The sequence below is a fragment of the Sapajus apella genome, unplaced genomic scaffold, assembly GCF_009761245.1.
Source record: "Sapajus apella isolate SASKATOON/1434 unplaced genomic scaffold, GSC_monkey_1.0 scaffold83, whole genome shotgun sequence".
In the NCBI taxonomy this organism is placed as follows: domain Eukaryota; kingdom Metazoa; phylum Chordata; class Mammalia; order Primates; family Cebidae; genus Sapajus; species Sapajus apella.
In genome coordinates, this window is record NW_022437023.1 from 2264183 (window position 1) to 2284615 (window position 20433).

General features: G+C 42.8%; 2 protein-coding genes across 8 annotated transcripts in view; one reads left to right on the top strand and one right to left on the bottom strand.

The window, feature by feature from the left end:
• Positions 1-101: 101 nt before the first annotated feature.
• TAF11 (TATA-box binding protein associated factor 11) lies at positions 102-10965 on the bottom strand. 2 transcript variants are annotated; one of them, XM_032253483.1, is made up of 5 exons: positions 10668-10965; positions 5678-5826; positions 2962-3049; positions 2639-2735; positions 102-1029 (listed from the first exon to the last, which is right to left on the bottom strand). In XM_032253483.1, exons 1-5 carry the CDS (start codon positions 10836-10838, stop codon positions 899-901), a joined length of 636 nt encoding a protein of 211 aa, XP_032109374.1. In that variant the 5' UTR covers positions 10839-10965; the 3' UTR covers positions 102-898. The 2 variants fall into 2 exon arrangements, with proteins under 2 accessions (XP_032109374.1, XP_032109375.1); XM_032253484.1 differs by lacking the exon at positions 2639-2735 and having other exon boundaries at positions 973-1029.
• Positions 10966-12160: 1195 nt separating this feature from the next.
• The window catches only part of ANKS1A (ankyrin repeat and sterile alpha motif domain containing 1A), a 190574-nt gene continuing 182301 nt past the window's right edge, over positions 12161-20433 (top strand). For 4 of the 6 annotated variants that reach the window (XM_032253471.1, XM_032253472.1, XM_032253474.1 and 1 more), the window contains exon 1: positions 12171-12488. In XM_032253471.1, coding sequence (XP_032109362.1) covers positions 12298-12488 — 191 coding nt within the window. In that variant the 5' untranslated portion in view covers positions 12171-12297. Of the gene's footprint in view, positions 12489-20433 lie in introns of all 6 variants that reach the window. The other 2 variants (XM_032253473.1, XM_032253476.1) reach the window with 1 other exon arrangement.

A 20433-nucleotide genomic window follows, 5' to 3' on the forward strand; every position in this document is an offset into this window, starting at 1 on the left:
AATTTTCACAAAATAGCCAAAACCAGTTGTATTGAAACACTAGAAAAGAATAATCAACTTCCTATTACAACCAGCTAGACAGAAAATCAATACACGTAAGATAAGTTGGAAAACAAGTTTAATGATCACTCACCAAAATCCAGAGGAGAACCTTAAATGTTTACAAGCACCAATTATTCCACGATTCCTGCCTTTACCACGTCCTTCGTGGTAGAGTTCACAAGTAAAAGTTTCTGGTTGTTTCATCTACTTAAAACCAGATGTAAGAAACAAACGAAGTCTTAGCAACTTCAGGCTTCAATGTGAAACCATTAAAGCTCTTGGCACTTAAGGAGGCTGAGGCAGGAGGACTGCTTCAAGCCAAGAGTTCATGACCAGCCTGGGCAACAAAGCAAGACCCCATGTCCATAAAAAATAAAAATAAGTTAACTGGACACAGTAGTGTGTGTCTATTGTCCTAGCTACTCAGGAGATTGAGGTGGGAGTGTCACTTAAGCCCAGGAATTCAAGGCTGCAGCCATGCCACTGCACTCCAGCACTCCAGTCTGGGTGACACAGAAAGACCCTATCTAAAAAAAAAATTAAAAAAAAAAAAAACTCTTGGAAAGGTTTTCTCTCTGAAAGCAGTTCTGTCCAGAAGATGTTTATGGCCCACACATCTTCCAACTGGCCAAGACAGTTAAATACTTCAAAATGCCCCAAGATGTCCCAAAATTTAGTCAAGGCAAACATCAAACAGGCTACATACTTTCTAGGTGTGACAAATAATTAGAGTTTTAAGAGATTAAAATCATGGAATCCTTGGAGGACTGAGATACTAAAGCACCAGCAGACAGTCTTATAGGAGGTCTGGAACCAATACTTCTTCTGTCAGTAATAGGCCTTTCTAGACTTTGGTCTAGAAGAAGATGATTTTTTTGTGCTTCGAGTTAGGGATCTGTCCTTTTGACTTTAACCTTCTAACGGCTTCCCTCATATGTTTGGGTTGCAGTGGCGGCATTTCTCCCCACTTCTCACACACATCCAGTGCTAAACAGAGGGTAAGGAGAAAGTCTTATTATCACACAAGAATTTACTAATCACATAATCCTTTTGAGTCCTGTAATTCTTGTTAACCTTTCTTAAGCTTGCTAAGGAAATAAACCAAGACATTTTTACTTTAAGAGAATGCTATAAAATGTATCACATTAGTTTTAGTATAACGTCTCATATCAGGCTTTATCACAGACAACAGTTTAAAACATATTTCCTATAGGCCTCATGCTATGGCTCATGCCTATAACCCCAGCAGTTAGGGAGGCCAAGGTGAGAGGATTCCTTGAGCCCAGGAGTTTGAGATCAGCCTGGGCAACATGGCAAAACATTGTCTTTACAAAAAAATAAAAAAGTTAGCTAGGGTGGTGGTGCACACCTGTGGTCCCAATTACTCAGGAGGCTAAGGCAGGAGGATCACCTGAGTCCAGAAGCTGCTGTCGCAGTGAGCCATGATCATGCCACTGCACTCCAGCCTGGGCAGCAGAGTGAGACCCTGTCTCAAGAAAATAACTACATAAAAATAAAATTAAAAATTAGCCAGGTGTGGTAGTGCATGCCTACAGTCCCAGCTACTTGGGAGGCTGAGGCAGGAGGATCCCTTGAGTCCAGGAGTTGGAGGTTGTAGTGAGCTATGATCACACCACTGTTACCATCTCGTTTTGTATACCATCTTAATTTATGATTTGTAAAAGAAAAAAAAAAAACACTAAAAAAAGTAAAGATCACACCACTGCACTCCAGCTTGGGCAACAGAGCGAGACCCTGTCTCAAAAAATAGTAATAATTTAAAAGTATGTATCTCCTGCTTAAAAAATAAAAAATTTCACCAGCTAGAGTAGCAATGGGAAACAGCCAGGCTTTTTACTCAATAACGGGGGCAGTTCCCAGGGATCACAACATTAGGGACAACTTACTATCCCACACAGGTCAGCCTTGTGATTGCTTTTCTTTTCTTTTTTTTTTTTTTAACTTCCTCTAACACGGATCATAGGAAACAATGCTTTTCTTATATCTTTACTTTTGGCAGCAGAAATAAGCAAAGTCCACTGGAGAGAAAAAAAATCTAGGCCGGGCACAGTGGCTCATGCGTGTAATCCCAGCACTTTGGGAGGCTGACGCTGGTGGATCACGAGGTCAAGAGATCAAGACCATCCTGGTCAACATGGTGAAACCCCGTCTCTACTAAAAATACAAAAAATTAGCTGGGCATGGTGGCACACGCCTGTAATCCCAGCTACGCAGGATGCTGAGGCAGGAGAATTGCTTGAACCCAGGAGGCGGAGGTTGCAGTGAGCCGAGATCGCGCCATTGCACTCCAGCCTGGGTAACGAGCGAAATTCCGTCTCAAAAAAAAAAAATCTACTCCTGTCACCCTGGGCTGAGGAATCAGGGAGGGGATTTCCCAGATGGTTCCTTGCCATCTGTTATTGAAACTTGCCAGGAATAATGGTCCTGTTCTCCTGAATACAGGGCTCCCCACTTGGTCAACTTCAAGTGCAAATAAGTACTTGTACAGGAGCTCTAATAAGTTCCTTTGTAGAGATATTCTTAAAAATAAGATCACCACAGGTACAATCCAGTATTTGTAACCAACACTACTCACCTTCTTCTACCACCTCCCCGACGAAAACCTTGGAAATACCAGACATAGCAATAACAACATTCTGAGACACAGAGGTGCCAGTGATGGACTGGATCAGCTTGAAAGAAGGACAAAGACTCTGTGATTATGATAGTCAAAGACTGGCTTTGAACACAGTACCAATTAATTCACAGAAGAAGGTAAGATAACTGAGGGACATTTTTTTTTCCCCACCTAAATCATTCACTGACTTGTCTAACACCTCACTTCAAATGCCAATAGACATGGCTCTTGAGTTCGGTTCTAATGCAAGATAGAAATGAAGTGTGGTGGGCCATCCTTACCCTTTTGATGGCTGCCTTAGGGAAAGCTGAGCGGCGATACATTTCATAACGGTTCAGCTGCTCTTCAGAAAAAGAAGAAACCAGGATTCTAGACAAAGATCCAGGTAACTAAGTTAACTTATAAGAATGAATACTCAAGATATTATTAAGTCAATAAAAGTCTCAGACAGATAAATTCTTACGGGGTCAATGGCATTAGGCTTGGTGCCTTGAGGAATGAAGATAAAACACTTCTACTCCTAAGGAACTTGAGGAAACATAAAAACTTTTTACCATTTAAGAACGATGAAAACAACATTGGGTCACTGTATCATACCATACAGACTATGTTTTCAGCATTAGACTCAATCTCCATAACTCTACCTTACTGAATTTTATACTGATAGTAAAAATTTAATATACAAATTTATAATCAAACTAGTAGTTTTCAACATTAACAGATTTAGGGGAAATGTCTGCAAAATATATGGAAACAGTTAATACCCCTAATGTATAATTAATTCTTTCAAATGAATAAAGGGGCCATATCAATTTATGAAAATGAACAAAGGATATGAACAGGAAAGTTACGAAAACACCAATGGTCAATCAACATGGGGGAACAAATTAACCTTTATTATTAACCAAGGAAATATTATTTTCATAGATAACATTTTTCACAAATCAGATCACTATTAAAAAGGAATGCTATTAGAATACGGGGCACAAACCCATACATGCTGGCAGAGAACTGGAATATCTTTTTGGAGAGAAATTTGGAAATACATATGAAAAGCCTTTGAAAATGTTCACACTATTTGAACTAGCAATTACACCTCCTAGAGGTAATTGGAAGAAATGGACCAGTATGCAAAAATGTGTCCAAAGATCCTCCTCGTAATGTCAAAAGAAAAAAATAATCCAACCAGAACCACTACAGGGACTGGTTAAGTTATAGTTCAACAACATAATGGGATACAATGTAGCCATTAAAATGATGATTGATGAGCATATTTACTGACATGAAAATATTTAGCTATAAATATAGCAAACATCTAAAAAAAACTTTGAAAAGGTTCATATATTATACCCAACTATACATACTTAGAGTAAACTCTGGGTGGTGAGTCTCTGGGTAATTTTTTCTATTTTTCTGTATTCTTTGAATTATTTGCAATGAGCCCATACTACTTTTACAATCAGAAAATATAATAAAGCTATTTCCATTTCTAAGAAAACTATGACCTCGATGTATAATTAGTGACATGGAAAATATTCACCATATCTAATGGGAAAAATAGGCTATAAAAGAGTATTTGACGTTTTTGAAAAAAAAAATTATTTATAGATATATATGTATAGAAATTCTCTTGAAACTTTTAACATAAGCGGGATGTATCTCTGTGATAAGGTGATTTTTTCTTTTATCTATCCATCCATCCATCCATCCATCCATCCATCCATCTAACTTTTAGAAAGAGAGTCTGGCTCTGTTGCCCAAGCTGGAGTGTAGTGGCACGATCTTGGCTCACTGCAACCTCTGCCTCCTGGATTCAAGTGATTCTCCTGCCTCAGCCTACTGAATAGCTAGGATTACAGAAACCCACCACCACACCCAGCTAATTTTTTGAATTTGCATTTTTTTGGGTGTGTGTTTTTTTTAAGACAGAGTCTCACTCTGTTGCCCAAGCTGGAGTGCAGTGGCGCGATCTCTGCTTACAGCAACCACCACCTCCCGGGTCCCAGTTCAAGCGATTCTCCTGCCTCAGCCTCCCAAGTGGTTGGGATTACAGGCATGCGCCACCACGCCTGTCTAATTTTTGTATTTTTAGTAGAGACAGGGTTTCACCATGTTGGCCAGGCGGGTCTTGAATTCCCTGACCTCAGGTGATCTGCCCGCCTTGGCCCCCCAAAGTTCTGGGATTACAGGCACAAGCCATGGCACCCGGTCTAATTTTTTGTATTTTTTAGTAGAGATAGGGTTTCACCATGTTGGCCAGGCTGGTCTTGAGCTCATGGCCTCAGGTGATCCACCCACCTCAGCCTTCCAAAGTGCTGGGATTAGAGGGATGAGCCACTGCGCTTGGCCGCTATTTAAAAAAATTTTTTTTTAAAACGATTATGTCACAGCATAGAAAATATAAATACATAAAAAGAAGGGCAGGCATGGTAGCTCATGCCTGTAATCCCAGTACTTTGGGAGGCCAAGGGTGATCACCTGAGGCCATGAGTTCAAGATCAGCCTGGCCAACATAGTGAAACCTTGTCTCTACTAAAAATACAAAAACTAGCCTGGGCGTGGTGGCGCACCCCTGTAGTCCCAGCTAGTTGGGAGGCTAAGGCATGAGAATTGCTTAAACCCAGGAGGCGGAGGCTGCAGTGAGCTAAGACTGTGCCATTGCACCCCAGCATGGGTGACACAGTGAGACTCTGTCTCAAAAAAAATAAAAACATAACAAGACATGACATGACATAACATAACATAAAACAGTATAGAGATAGGGTTTCACTATGTTGCCCAGGCTGGTCTCAAACTTGGCCCTCAAGTGATCCTCCCATCTTGGCCTCCCAAAGTGTTGGGATTACAGGTGTGAGTCACTATGCACAGCCATAATGCACTAATCATTTCATTTTCTTTTGAGTTTTTAAAAGAAAAAAAAAAGGCCAAGAAAAATTTATTAAATTTGTGTGGTCAAGTGAGAGCCTTGAGATGGGGAATGATAAGAAGGTGACTTACTGCATCTTCTGAATCTCATCTTCATCTACCTTCTGCTTCTTCTCTTTCTTTTCTTTGGTATCTATTTTCAGTTTTTTGGCCGCAGGAGTAAGTAATGATGAGTCTTCCCTTTCAACTGCTGTTAAATCTGAGACATCCTGACTCTTGAGCTGGGAAGATGAAAGAAACTCTATTATATATTTGCCCTACTTTCCAGGCTAGGGCAAAGTAAGAAGACATTATCCTTATTACAAAATAACAAATCCATTTATTGAGTAGTTTTTCAGTTCTAGGAACTGACTGTACCATCAAGTGTACGATACAGTATCTCTCCTCAGGGAAGATTATAGCTCATGGAAAGAAAACCCGCTAAATAATCTAGCTTTCCAGTCCAGCTATGAGCACAGCTCCAGTATCTGTTTACAAGGGTAATGAAATGCCAAGGATCATAAGAATCTCTCTCCCCATGGGCCCACTCTTCTGACCTTATTCTTTAGAGGGGATGTCAGCAAAGTCCCCTCCATCCAGCCAGCTCTTCTGCCTCCAGATCTACAGATCTCTTTACTGCTGCTGATTCCATATAGAATATTAAAAAGGAGGCCTCTTCTCATCAAAACAGTGTTATTTGGAACTTTCAAGTGAGCTTCTCACATGTAGTGCTCTTTCGTTCTTATCCTTCAGTCCTACTGTTTCATGCAAATATTTATTTCACATTACTAGTCTTTTTGAAGATAGGTTTGTCTCTTATTATTTATATCTTTCCCCTGTCGGCATTTAACACAATTTTACTAATGCTGGATGTTTAATAAATGCCTGTTTAAATCCCAAGTAGGCAACCCCAAGTAGGCAAAGACACTTCTCAAAAGAAGACATACGTGTGACCAACAATCATACGAAAAAAGCTCAGCATCACTGATCATTAGAGAAATGCAAATCAAAACCATACTGAGGCCTGACGTAGTGGGTCATGCCTGTAACCCCAGCACTTTGGGAGGCCGAAGCGGGTGGATCACTTGAGGTCAGGAGTTTGTGACCAGCCTGGCCAATATGGTAAAACCCCGTCTCTATTAAAAATACAAAATTAGCTGGGTATTGTGATCTGTAATCCCAGCTACTGGGGAGGCTGAGGCAGGAGAATCACTTGAACCCAGGAGGTGGAGGTTACAGTGAGCCGAGATTATGCCATTGCACTCCAGCCTGGGCAAAAAGAGCAAAAATTTCATCTCAAAACAAACAAACAAACAAACAAACAAACTATAAAGAGATACCATCTTGGCTGGGCACAGTGGCTCACGCCTGTAATCCCAGCACTTTAGGAGGCTGAGGCAGGTGGATCACCCGAGGTCAGGAGTTCGAGACCAGACCGACCAACATGGTGAAATGCTGTCTTAAAACAAAAAAAAGAGGTACCATCTCACACCAGTCAGAATGGTTATTATTCAAAAGTCAAAAACTAACAGATACTGGCAAGGCTGTGGAGGCAAAGGAAAGCTTTTAAACTGTTGGTTAGAGTATAAATTAGTTCACCATTGCGGAAGGCAGTATGACAATTCCTCAAAGAACTAAAGAAGGAATTACCATTCGACCCAGCAATCCCATTACTGGGTATATACCCAAAGGAATATAAATTGTTCCATTATAAAGACACATGCACATTTATGTTCATTGCAGTGCTAGTCACAATAGCAAAGACATGGAATCAGCTTAAATGCCCATCAATAATAGACTGGATAAAGAAAATGTATTTTCCAGTATATACTGTGGAATACTATACAGCCATAAAAAAGGAGGAGATCATGGCCTTTGCAGGGACATGGATGGAGCTGGAAGCCATTATCTTTAGCAAACTAATGCAGGAACAGAAAACCAAATACTGCATGTTCTCACTAATAAATGGGAGCTAAATGATGAGAACACATGGACACACAGAGAGGAACACACACTGGGGTCTATGGGAGAGTGAAGGGTGGCAGGAGGGAAAGGATCAGGAAAAATAACTAATGGATATTAGGCTTAATGCCTGGGTGATTAAATAATCTGTACAACGAACCCCTGTGACACACATTTACCTATGTAGTAAAACACATCCCGCACATGTACCCCTGAACTTAAAAGTTAAAAAACTGCCTGTTTAATAACCGTAAAAACCAAATCCAAACTTCACCCCCTCTGATTTAATGTAGAACCTTAAGTATGCTACAAAATTCATTAATGAGATTTAGCTTTTTCTTAAGAAGAATTCGAATTTAAACTCATACAGGAATATGGGAATAGGTGAGATGAAGGTAGTCTACCTTTGACAATCTTTTCAATTTCTTTTTAGTTACTGATTTATACAAGTTTTCTAACTTCTTTGTGCTTCAAGTTTGGTGATTTGTATTTTCTTTTAAAAAATCACCTATTGGCTGGACGTGGTGGCTCACGCCTGTAATCTCAGCACTTTGGAAGGCTGAGGCAGGCAAATCACAAGGTCAGGAGATCGAGATCATCCTGACCAACTTGGTGAAACCGTTTCTACTAAAAAAAATACAAAAATTAGCTGGGTGCGGTGGCACACAACTGTATTTCTGGCTACTCGGGAGGCTGAGGCAGAGAATCACCTGAACCTGGGAGGCAGAGGTTGCAGTGAGCCAAGATCATGCCACTGCACTCCAGCCTGGCAACAGAGCAAGACTCTGTCTCAAAGAAAAAGAAAAAAATCACCTATTTTTCTCAGATTTTCATATTTATTTGGCCTAAACTTGAACATTATATGTCTTTACAACTTTAAATATCTCCATATTAGTGCCTATAGTCTTTCATATTTTGTAATGTTGTACATTTACATTTCAAAGAATCAGGTTTTAATTTTATCATTTCTTATGTTTTTTTAAAGTGCTAATTCATTAGTGTCTATTTCTATCCTTATTAACTCCTTGTTCCTACATTCTTCTGATTTATTTTGTTTTTTATCTGTGTTTTTTTTTTTTTTCTTCATATTCGCTCTGTTGCCCAGCCTGGATCATAGCTCACTGCAGCCTCAAGTGATCCTCCTGCATCATCAGCCTGCCAGGTAGCTAGGTCTGCAAGCATGATCCACCCTACTAGGCCCTTCTTCTGGTTTCTTGAGTTAGGTGCTTATTTACAATATCTTCTGGTTGTCAATAAAAATATGTAAGGTTATAAATTTTTCTTTAAATAAAGCTTTGCCCAAATCCCATAGAATTTGATAAAGTCTTCTTTAGTCTAAAAGCTATTTTTAAAAGTTTAAAATTTCTAGGGGATTAGTTCTTTTTTGGTGAGAGAGAAGCTTTTTGTAGTTAATCTCAAGTTTAATGCATTGCATTAACAAGATGTGGCCTGTTATGATTTCTACTTTTAAGAATTAATATTTTTCTTTGTGGTCTTGTACATGATCGATTTTTAAAAGTGTTTCAGAAACATCATAATTTTATCCTCTGTTCAGTGCAAATTTATATACATAGTGAGCTCTCTAGTGTACTAGACTAATTATTCAAATCCTTGCTGTCTTTGACACCTGTTTTAAAGTTTCCTTCTTGGCCAGGCATGGTGGCTCCCACCTGTAATCCTAGCACTTTGGGAGGTTAAGGCAAGAAGACTGTTTGAGCCCAAAGAGTTCAAGACTAGACTAGGCAACAAACTGAGACTGTGTCTCTATCAAAACAATGTTTAAAAAAAAATTTAGCTGAGTGTGGTGGAGCATGCCTGTAGTCCCAGCTACTGGGGAGGCTGAGGTAGGAGGATTGCTTGAGTCCAGGAGGCAGAGACTGTGCCCTGGCACTCCAGGCTGGGTGACAGAGCGAGACCTTGTCTCAAAACAAAACAAAAAAAACTGCCTTAAAATACTTTTGTCAAATTTTCTTTTTCTAAAAGTTTTACTTTATGAAACTTTTGATGCAACTTTATGCTCTGAAAGCTTACTTCCATCTAAATTACTGTTCACCCCATAATCTCTTAATTTCCTTCTGGCTCTTAAACCCCAAGATTCTACTGCTAGAAATGGAATCCAGAGAACAATGAGTTTCTGGTCTGGACCGATGTTCAGCTAGGCAATACTGCTGAACTCTCTGTAGTATAAAAACACCAGATCCATCAATTGAGTCTGGTGTTTTTATGCTACAGAAATCCCTGATCGCCTGGCACGGTGGCTCACGCTGGTAGTCCCAGAACTTTGGGAGGCCAAGGCAGGCGGATCACGAGGTCAGGAGCTCGAGATCAGCCTGGTCAACATAGTGAAACCCCATCTCTACTAAAAATACAAAATATTAGGCGGGCATAGTGGTGTGCGCCTGTAATCCCAGCTACTTGGGAGGCTGAGGCAGAAGAATCACGTGAATCTGGGAGGCGGAGGTTGCAGGGAGCTGAGATCGCGCCACTGCACTTCAGCCTGGGTGACAGAGCGAGATTCCGTCTCAAAAATAAACAAAATAAATAAATTTTAAAAATCTATCTATATCTGATCATTAGCATCTATCTATCTATCTATCTCTGATCATTTGCATCCAGGTCACCGGTACCAGTTAAATGTCAAGAGGGTAATAACACGATTTAACCTGTAACTCTATAAAAATCTCTCTCTCTTTGACAGGTCTGATCGACCTTCCTCCCTGTAAAGACAAAAATTGTCTTAACATCTAAGAGGAACCAGATTGCGGCGAAACGGGTGCTATGAATCCTGAGTTTTAGCTCTTGCACTACGTCTCAGTGTGACATCAGATCCCAATTTCCTCACCACGAAAGCCAACAAGCTATTAAAACTCCCTTAGAAGTAGCTTTAATCCCTAAAAACAAGACCAAAAATATTAACAGAGTGCTTGGGCCTCTGGAACTGAGCCAGCACTGGAGTTTTGCTTGGTCGTCTTCTCTCTTCCCCTTCAAGATTAACGATCTGGAGGGAATTCTGGTGAGTTCGAGTTCTCCTAACTTGGGAGGGACTACCAGAAGCCCAGCGAGCAGCCAGTAACACAATCTCTGGGTATTCCTTCAGCCTCCTCAACACATCTTCTCCTACCTCGCCTTCCTCCGCTGCAGCTTCTTTTAAATCCGCATCTGCGTCTCCGTCAGTTTCCTCTGGGATTCCATCCGTGTCGGTAGCCCCCTGGTCCCCCGGCGCAGCGACCGTCTCATCCGACTCCCCTGTCTCTCCACCTTTGTCGGTGGGCGACTCGCGGGCATCGTCCATCGCGGATAGGATTGGAGGGGAGAGGAGATTGCAGCACTGTCCGAGGCTGGAGCTCGGAACCCCGAGCTGCACAGGACAGGATCTTACTTCCTGTAGTCGCGCCGCGATGACATCACCCCTACCGCTCTCCTGAGGGGTCATTTTGAGGCGCGCGTAGAGGAGACTTGACTCATTTTAACTTTGGTTTGGCAACAGTGGGGAGCGGGAAAATTGGACGTAAAGAGTTCATATTGTGGATCCTCCTCACTAGGAAACCAGCACTTGTGAAGGAGCGCAGTTTTGTTTACTAAAGAAGTTTTTCATTTTCGCCTATCTAAAAATGCAATGTCAGTTAATCCCTTCTTTAACCCCTCAGAGTAAAGTTGGGGGACTGGGGAAAAAACTCAGTTCCGTTTTATGGCGGTGTCGTGGAATGAGGCTACCGGGGATTGGCAAACTTTCAGGCAGGGACTCAACCTTGTATATTTCCACTGGCCAGAGTCCGCGGGCCTGTGTGTACATGGAATTGCTAGCATTTCCCCTGCATTCCGCAAGCACCTTAACAACAACAACAAAAAGTCATATAGCTTGAGCAGAATTTATCCAATTCATTTATTCATCCACAACTATTGACTACGTACTTCGATTTAGAAACAGTGCTAATACCAGGGAACAAAACATATGTAGTTTCTACCCAATTAAATGATTATTTTTCAGTTCGCCGGTACTCAAGATTGAGGTTGATTTCCACAAACCTGACACTTTTCTATCAGTTTGGTTAATCTTATCAAAACTAAGAGGAAAGCTTGAAGAGAGGAAGGTGTCTCCTTTGAACGTTTCACTTTTAATGAACTATTTCGTGTACTGGGAGGATGAATGAAGTGGTGAGGATATTTCTATTTTAAAACTTTCTTCTCTTCCCTCATTGAGGTACGAGGGGGAGGGCGTTTTACTCACCTGGGTATGACTAGATACCCGCACCTACTACATATTTAATTTATGTTTGCTGAAAGAATGGACTTGGAAATGTAGGTGCGCGTTACCATATTTATCTCTTTGTTTCTAGCTGCCTGGACGAATTACCGTATTTCCTGTCCCAGGAGCTCCCAAAACCTTTGGGGAAGGAACTCACTTCGGGAGGCGCGTACAGGTGAGCCTGTTTGTCTCTTTCCACCTGTATAACGGTGGCCCACAAGGCGCTGTCCCCATGCCCTCAGAGGCCTGTATCGGCCCAGAGAAGTCCACCTGCGCTGGTCCGTGGAGCCCCGCCCAGCTAGGTGAGCAAGGGGGCGGGGCGCGGGGGCGCGGTGACGCGTGACGCCAGATCCCGGAAGTGACGCGCTCGTGGGGAAAAGGCAGGGAGGGGGTGGTGTCCCCAGCCGGTTTGGGGGGTGCGTTGCCCGGAGACGGAAAGTTTGGGAGCCGGAGCAGGCTCGGCTGCAGCCCCCGGGACGGGGTCCAGCGGGTGGCGGCCCTGGGGATGGGGAAGGAGCAGGAGCTGCTGGAGGCGGCCCGCACCGGGCACCTCCCGGCGGTGGAGAAGCTGCTGTCCGGGAAGCGGCTCTCATCAGGCTTCGGGGGCGGCGGCGGCGTCTCTGGGGGCGGCGGCGGCGGTGGCGGCGGCGGTGGCGGCCTCGGCTCTTCCAGCCACCCTCTCTCCAGTCTGCTCAGGTGGGTACGCGCCGGGGCCCGGCCGCTGCCTGCAGACCCCTTCTCCCCCACCGGTCTCTTGGTCCCCAGAGAGATCGGGACTCCTGAGACCCGGGCGGGGTGGGCTTGTGGCGTGCCTGGGGCGAGGCAGGCGGCCGGCGGGCTGGGGAACCGGAGGGCGCGCGGGTCCGGGTCCACGCCACTCCGGGCTCTCCTGGTCTTCCGTCCTGACCAGGCTGCGAAGAATGGTGGGAGTGCCCAGGTGGCAGCCTCCGCCGCATGGCACAGCCAGGCTTCACCCTCGCTCGCTATAGGGTGCCAGCTGTCGTTGCTCACAAAAGCCAATTTAGAGCAAATATGTGTATCATATGTATACATATGATCTCGCTCACCTCCTGCAGAAACTCCCACGCCCTGTATAATCTCGAGGCTTCTCTGGAGGAAATTCGTTGATTCTCTTAAGGAACTTGGAACCTCCCAACAGGCTACGCAGGACCTCGCTTTTTTTTTTTTTTCCCCAGACGGAGTCTTGCTTTGTCACCCAGGCTGGAGTGCAGTGGCTCGATCTCGGCTCACTGCAACCTCTGCCTCCCGGCTTTAAGCAATTCTGCTCTCAGCCTCCCGAGTAGCTGGGATTACAGGCGCACACCACCACATCCTCCTAATTTTTGTATTTTTAGTAGAGGCAGGAGTTTCACCATGTTGGCCTGGCTGGTCTTGAACTGCTGACCTCGTGTTCTGCTCCCCCCACCTCGGCCTCCCAAAGTGCTGAAATTACGGGCGTGAGCCACCTCGCCCGGCCCCTTGCTTTTGTTTCTATTAAAATTGCCTCTGGATTTATCATGTTCAAGATGTCTTTGAGCTCCTCTTGTCCTTGAAGTTCAAATTGTAGTTCTTTGTAGTGAACTTCATTGGATTAGTCTAAGTGGTAGGAGTCATCTGGGAGCTTATTTACCTAGAAATAAAGGCGGAAAGATTTGTTTAGGAAACTGAGGAATGCCTTAAACTTTTCCAAGGTCTGTTAAACGCTTGAATCTGGAGCTGCAAGGACCGATGAAAGATCAGTTTTGTGTGGCTTCAAAGTGGGATTGGAGGTGCTTTGTGAGTGTGAGTTAAATGTGTTGGTTCAGCAGCGCTTTCATAGCCTGATTTCTTTTTCCTTCCTTGTTCTTTTGAGGTTTTTGAGAAGTGGAAGTTCATTTAGAAATGGCTTCGTTAGCTTTTGTTCCCCATTACTTTATGTAACTTCAGTTTGAGTGAGCTTGGACCACAGAAGGCTAAGGCTCTAGTAAATTGTTATTAATAGATATTAAGCACTGAGTACCAACCCAGATCTTTACGGGAAGATTTTAAAAAGCAGCATAAGTAGGTACTTAAGAGTTGTTGAAGAAATAAAAGTATCAATTGGAGGACAATAGATTTCTAAATAACTGGATGGTGGATGGTATTACTCACTGTAATTGCTAGCAGTTGAGACAACAGAGACATCATTGAGGGATGGAGTGGAGGTCAGGGCTTCCAGAAGGCGGGAGACTTAAGCTGGCCTTGAAGGATGTGTGGATTTGAGTAGGTGAGTTATGATGGACGTGTTTCAGGTGGGTACCCCATGTTCAGAGGCACAGAAATGAGAACGGAAACTCATTTGGTGCTCCTGGGGCAGTAGGAGAACTTCCTGCCTGGACCCTTGAGAGTCTGGGCATAATAAAAGTAAATAATAATGGATGGATATACTTCTGTATGTCATATTTGTATTCTCAGTCCCTAGTTCAACTGATAACTTACAGGTGTTCAATAAATATACAGCGAATGCATGAATTGGATTCTGGATCTTACCTGGATTTGCCACTCTGCAGTTCTGCTGTCTGAGAGGTGACAAGACTATACAAGTTTGGAGATGCCTCTGTCTTTAATGAGTTGTTGACATAGCATTTGGAGATTTTCCAGAGATATCTGAGCCCTCAGCATATCCTACTAAAGTGAGAAGTTTCTCATATCTCCCACCTTCAAGTACAGGTCAAGTTATTCTTTTTTGTTGTTGAGATGGAGTCTCGCCCTGTCGCCCGGCTGGAGTGCACTGGCTCAATCTTGGCTCACTGCATCCTTCACCTCCCAAGTTCATGCGATTTTCCTGCACCAGCCTCCCGAGTAGCTGGGACTACAGGCACATGCCACCCCACCCAGCTAATTTTTATATTTTTAGTAGAAATGGGATTTCACCATGTTGGCCAGGATGGTCTCTATCTCTTGATTTCATGATCCACTTGTCTTGGCCTCCCAGAGTGCTGGGATTACAGGCATAAGGCTCCGTGCCCGGGTCAGGTCAAGTTATTCTTGGTGTGCTCACTCAGACCGTTGAAATTCTGCTGAGTATTTAACTGCCATATAGTTAATATTGTTAAGCAAGACTAGGAAATCTGTCGAGCACAGTGCTTCTACTTTGGGCCTCTTGCTTATGTGTCCTGTCTCTGCCATAAAGTGTGGATGGTAACCCTCCATTCCCCAGAGTTAGAGAGCTGCTCCCCTTGACTTGCTTCTGTGTCTTTTATAAAGGGGGGAGATGCCTAAGAGCTTCCCAACCTCTTATTCTTGTGACTCCTAGGGGCATGGAGGATCTGGAGGCACTAGTTACACTAATTAAAGGTGACTCTGGTTAAATCTAGTGAAAGATTTCTGAGCAAATGAGACCATACCTAGGTCAGTATGTCCTCCCTTTTTAGATTTGGACATAGTAAAGGGTAGATCACCTCTACCCCCAACCCCCTCTTTTCCCCTAAAGACCCTGGATTATTTAATGAGAGCTGTGGAATCATAGCTTCAGATCTGGCCCTTGTATTAGGTGCCATATTCTACCCCCATTTGTACTGCCAACTGTAACCTGCCTTTGTGCAGGTGTCTGAGTGATGAAGTAAAGCTGGCAGGAATAGGAGCTTACAGTTGCAGGGGAATAATTGTTCCAAACCACACATGTGTTTGTGGATTCATCTGTTTATGTTCCCCCAGCCCCTATTCCACAAAGGCTTTCTGTTTATTCTTAAGCTACAATATGCCCTCTTCTCTTACTCATCCCTTTTCCTCTACACAGCTTGGGCTTGGGTTTTAACTTCTGAAAGCCCTTCCTGATGACCCTAATACACACAGATCTCTCAAGCTTCTACGTCTTTGGAGCATGTCATCTGTAGTCATTCTTTGCTTGCATAGCTTTCACAGTTGATCGCGTTGGCCTGGCAGTATAATATTTACATTTAGTGACCTTCGCTGATTGATACAGTACCTGAGAATCAGAAAGTCAGCAAAGAAGACTTCTACTAGAAAAAATGTTGTTATAAACTTTGTGTTCTTCCAGCCTTCCTATTTACTGGACATTTATTCAGAGATAGTATGGCATTATACTTAAGACCACTTGTGCTTGGGTCAGACTACCTGGATTTATGTTCCGCTACCACCACTGACTAGCTGTTTGACATTATTTAAGTTAACCACTTTGGTTGTTTTGTTGTGTTTTTTTTTTTTTTGACAGAGTCTTGATCTGTTGTTCAGGCTGGAGTGCAGTGGCACAATCTCAGCTCACTGTAACCTCCGCCTCTCGGTTCAAGCAATTCTCCTGCCTCAGCCTCCCGAGTAGTTGGGACTACAGGCATGTGCCACCACACCTGGCTAATTTTTTTGTATTTTTAGTAGAGACAGGGTTTCACCATGTTAACCAGGATGGCCTCCATCTCCTGACCTCGTGATCCACCCGCCTCGGCCTCCCAAAGTGCTGGGATTATAGGCATAAGGCACTGGGCCCAGCTTTCAAGTTGACCACTTTGATACTGAATGTCTGCATCTGTAAAATGGGGATAATACTAATAGGTATTATCTTAGATAATGAGCGTAAGGAACTTACCGTAATTCCTGGCATATTCTAAGTGCTCAATTTTAGTCATCCTCAGTTCAGCACATACGGTTTTGCTGTGCTTCACCTGTTTTGTGCAAAGTATCATGCCAGACACATTACTTATTTTTATTTTAGTAGAGACAGGGTCTCACTCTGTTGTCCAGGCTAGTCTCAAACTCCTGGGCTCAAACGATCTTCCTGCCCCTGCCTCCCAAAGTGCTGGGATTACAGGTGTGAGCCACAACGCACAGCCTGACACATTTTAAATGGTGTTTTTTCATGCTTGGGGACCTGTTTTCCAAGCATGGCAGATTAGAAAGAGTAAATAAGGGAGAGGACTCATTCATGTACCCAGTGTTTACCCATGATATACTTTGTGCGAGGCCAAGTGATTGCTAGATGCACTGCAAAATATATCTCAGACCTGGCACACTGTAGGTCCTCTATCAGAATTAGCCCCTCTCGCCATACATGTTCTGTTCCCTTACAGAGTTTTTTTTTTTTTTGAGATAGAGTTTTGCTCTTGTTGCCTAGGCTAGAGGACAATGGCGCAATCTCAGCTCACCACAATTTTGCCTCCTGGCTTCCAGTGATTCTCCTGCCTCAGCCTCCCAAGTAGCTGAGATTACAGGCATGTGCCATACCTGGCTAATTTATTTTTTGTATTTTTAGTAGAGACAGAGTTTCTCCATGTTGGCCAGGCTGGTCTCAAACTCCTGACCTCAGGTGATCCGCATGCCTCAGCCTCTCCCAAAGTGCTGGGATGAGAGGTGTGAGCCACAGCGCCTGGCCTTTACAGTTTATAGTAGTATGATATGTCTGTGTGACAGATCGACAAAAAAGAGACAGAGAAAGCATACAAATTTAGCATAATTTATCCCACCTCCTGGCTGTTTGAAGCTATTAATATAAGTGTATATAGCCGTATACTTATGTAAGCCCCAAGCATCATTTTACTGTGTCTTTGTGCTATGATTTATGTTATTATGACTATTAGCCAGCAAATAAAGATTAAATTATGTTCAATATAGCTTGTTAGCGAAAGCAGAAAAAAAAAATTTAGTTTTCTATCCAAAATTATTTAAATTTAATTTTTGTTACTTAGAAGGATAAGCAATAGATTATCTAGAAAGTACAGTTATTCAAAATGTCTAGGCTTACAGAGGTTCTGGATTGCATGGATTATACTTCATATAATACTAACTCATTTTCTGATTGTTTAAGGGATGCATGCCTTTGGTCTATATCTTGGGAACTTGGGACAGGCACTCTATCAAACTTGTTAACTTAACGATATTTTTTAGCCCTGGGCATGTAGCACGCATTCAGATGCTCATGTAACAAGATAGTTTGCTATGTTTAGAATTATAGTGAAACACTGATTTCCAAGAAAGAAACTCCTGTATAAGAATATAGTAAGATTTGGTTTAAAAGTAAATTCTGTCAACTGAAAGGCCAAAAAGATCTGAGAAAAGGAAATGTTAAAACCAATCATGGCTGGGCACAGTGGCTCACATCTGTAATCCCAACGTTTTGGGAGGTGAGGCGGGTGGATCACTTGAGCCCACAGTTTGAAGCCAGCCTGGGCAACATGCTGAAATCCCATCTTTACAAAAAATACAAACATTAGCCGGGTGTGATAGTTTGTGCCTGTAGTCCCAGCTACTCGGGAGGCTGATATGGGAGGATTGCTTGAATCTGGGAGGTTGAGGTTGCAGTGAACCAAGATTGTTCCACTGCATTCCAGCCTGGGTGACAAGAGGCAGATAGCGTCTCCCCACCTCCCTCCCCCAAAATGACGAAAAAAGAAAACCAACCGCAATAGCTTTAAATTGTAAATTGAATTATGAACAAAGTACTGATGTATATGAATGGAAAGGTAAAGTGAAATGTACTACTTAGCGTTCAGAAGCACAGAGAAATTAAACCAAAGATCGTAGTTGAGGAGATTATGTCATGGTTTAGGAACATTCTATACTTGATTTCTCAAGCATGAGAAGGGTGAATAAGAAAGAGGAAGCCAAGGAGACTTGCTGGAGAATCTGAAAACTTATAGATAGTAGCAATGAATGTGGCTGTAAACTAGTTTTTATGCTGCCATTTTGTGGGGGGGAGGAAGAAAAAGAAAAAAGAAAACTATTCCAAAACAGACATGAATTTCCTAAGATGTGACAATGTTCTGAAATAAGGAATGAAGCATGAAAAATTTTCAAAAATGGCCCTCATTTTGAGGATAATAGCAGATTCTCCCAAATGTCAGAAGATATGCCAAGTAATTCATTGTTTTAAAGAAAGCTTCCTAATATTGAGGAATTCAAGCTTTTTTTTTTTTAATTAAAAAGAAATTTTTTTTAAGAGATAGGCCACTACTTTGGGAGGCCGAGGTGGGCAGATGATGAGGTCAGGAGATCGAGACTGTCCTGGCCAACATGGTGAAACCCCATCTCTACTAAAAATACAAAAAAATTAGCTGGGCGTGGTGGCGCACACCTGTAGTCCCAGCTACTTGGGAGGTTGAGGCAGGAAAATTGCTTGAACCCGGGAGGCGGACATTGCAGTGAGTCGAGATCATGCCACTGCACTACAGCCTGGGTGACAGTGCGAGACTTCATCTCAAAAAAAAAAAAGAAAAAAAGAGAGCCAGAACTCTTGCTAGTGTTGTACAGGTTGACCTTAAACTCCTGCGCTCAATTGATCCTCCTGCGTCATCCTCCTAAGTTGTCGGAACTATAGATACGTGCCACCATGCCAGACTAGACTTCTTCCTTTTATTATTGTTATTATTTTTTAAACAGTGATTAGCATAACCATTGAAATGGTCGTTTATTCATTCCCAGAATGGATCTGAAGCTTGGAGATTATAATGGCATGACAGCATTTTCTCATGCTGACCTTTTTACTTTGGCCCACTGCTGTGCGAGACTTCTTTCAAAAGTGCCTATTTTGAGCCAAATGATTTTAACATCTTAAGGAAGAGGGCAACACTGACCATGTAAGGATTGAAGAATGGAAGGGCCTGGAAACGGATCTTGTGGATTTGTCTGATCTAAGTTCCTTCTCTTCTAAGAGAATGCAAAAACAAGATAAAAATGCAACTACCCACTAGCAGAGCAGTTTTCTGGGTCTTCCACTAACCTATCTCAATTAATTAAAAATAGTTTATCAAGAATGTCTTTTTTTTTTTTTTTTTTTGAAATGGAGTCTTGCTCTGTTGCTTAGGCTGGAGTGCAGTGGTGTGACCTTGGCTCATTGCAACCTCTGCCTCCCGGGTTCAAGTGATTCTCCTGTGTCAGCCTCCTGAGTAGCTGGGGTTCCGGGTGCATGCCACCACACCCAGCTAGTTTTTGTATTTTTAATAGAGATGGAGTTTCACCATATTGGTCAGACTGGTCTTGAACACCTGACCTCGTGATCTACCTGCCTCGGCCTCCCAAAGTGCTAGGATTACAGGTGTAAGCCACTGTGCCCGGCCTTTTTTTTTTTTTTCTTCGAGACAGAGTCTCACTCCTTCATCCAGATTGGAGTGCAGTGGTGCAGTCTTGGCTCACTGCAACCTCTGCCTCCCAGGTTCAAGCAATTCTTGTGCCTCAGCCTTCTAAGTAGCTGTGATTACAGGTGTGTGCCACCACACCTGGCTAATTGTTGTGTTTTTAATAGAGATGGTGTTTCACTATTTTGGCCAAGCTGGTCTCAAACTCCTGACCTCAAGTGGTCTGCCTACCTCAGCATCCCAAAGTGCTGGAATTACAGGTGTGAGCACCCGCACCCAGCTAAGAATGTCTTAAATACTCTTTTAAGTGTGATTTTGTTGGGATGGCAGCCCTGTTCCTGTATTTTAGAATTGCTGTGCTTAATTTTTGCTTTCTCTAAAGCAGAATGTGGTTCCCCTGTTAAAAAACAAAAGGAAACAAAAAAAGAAAGCATGTCTGGAAATGACTCCTGTGGTAGTTATTTTATACGTAAAAATCTAGAAGGTGCCTAATCTTAAACTGAATAGGGCATTTACTTAGAATAGAAGATAATTTACCCAGCCTGGGCAACATGGCAAGACCTCATTTCTACAAAAAATAAAAAAATTAGGCTGGGAGC

Excerpts from the sequence above, each read along its gene's own strand:
- TAF11 (XM_032253483.1), bottom strand. The coding sequence starts at position 10,838 with ATGGACGATGCCCGCGAGTCGCCCACCGACAAAGGTGGAGAGACAGGG. Across the intron at positions 3,050-5,677 it reads GATGAGATTCAGAAGATGCA|AATCCTGGTTTCTTCTTTTT; the intron begins GTAAGTCACCTT and ends ATCTTTGTCTAG. Across the intron at positions 2,736-2,961 it reads CTAAGGCAGCCATCAAAAGG|CTGATCCAGTCCATCACTGG; the intron begins GTAAGGATGGCC and ends CCTTCTTTCAAG.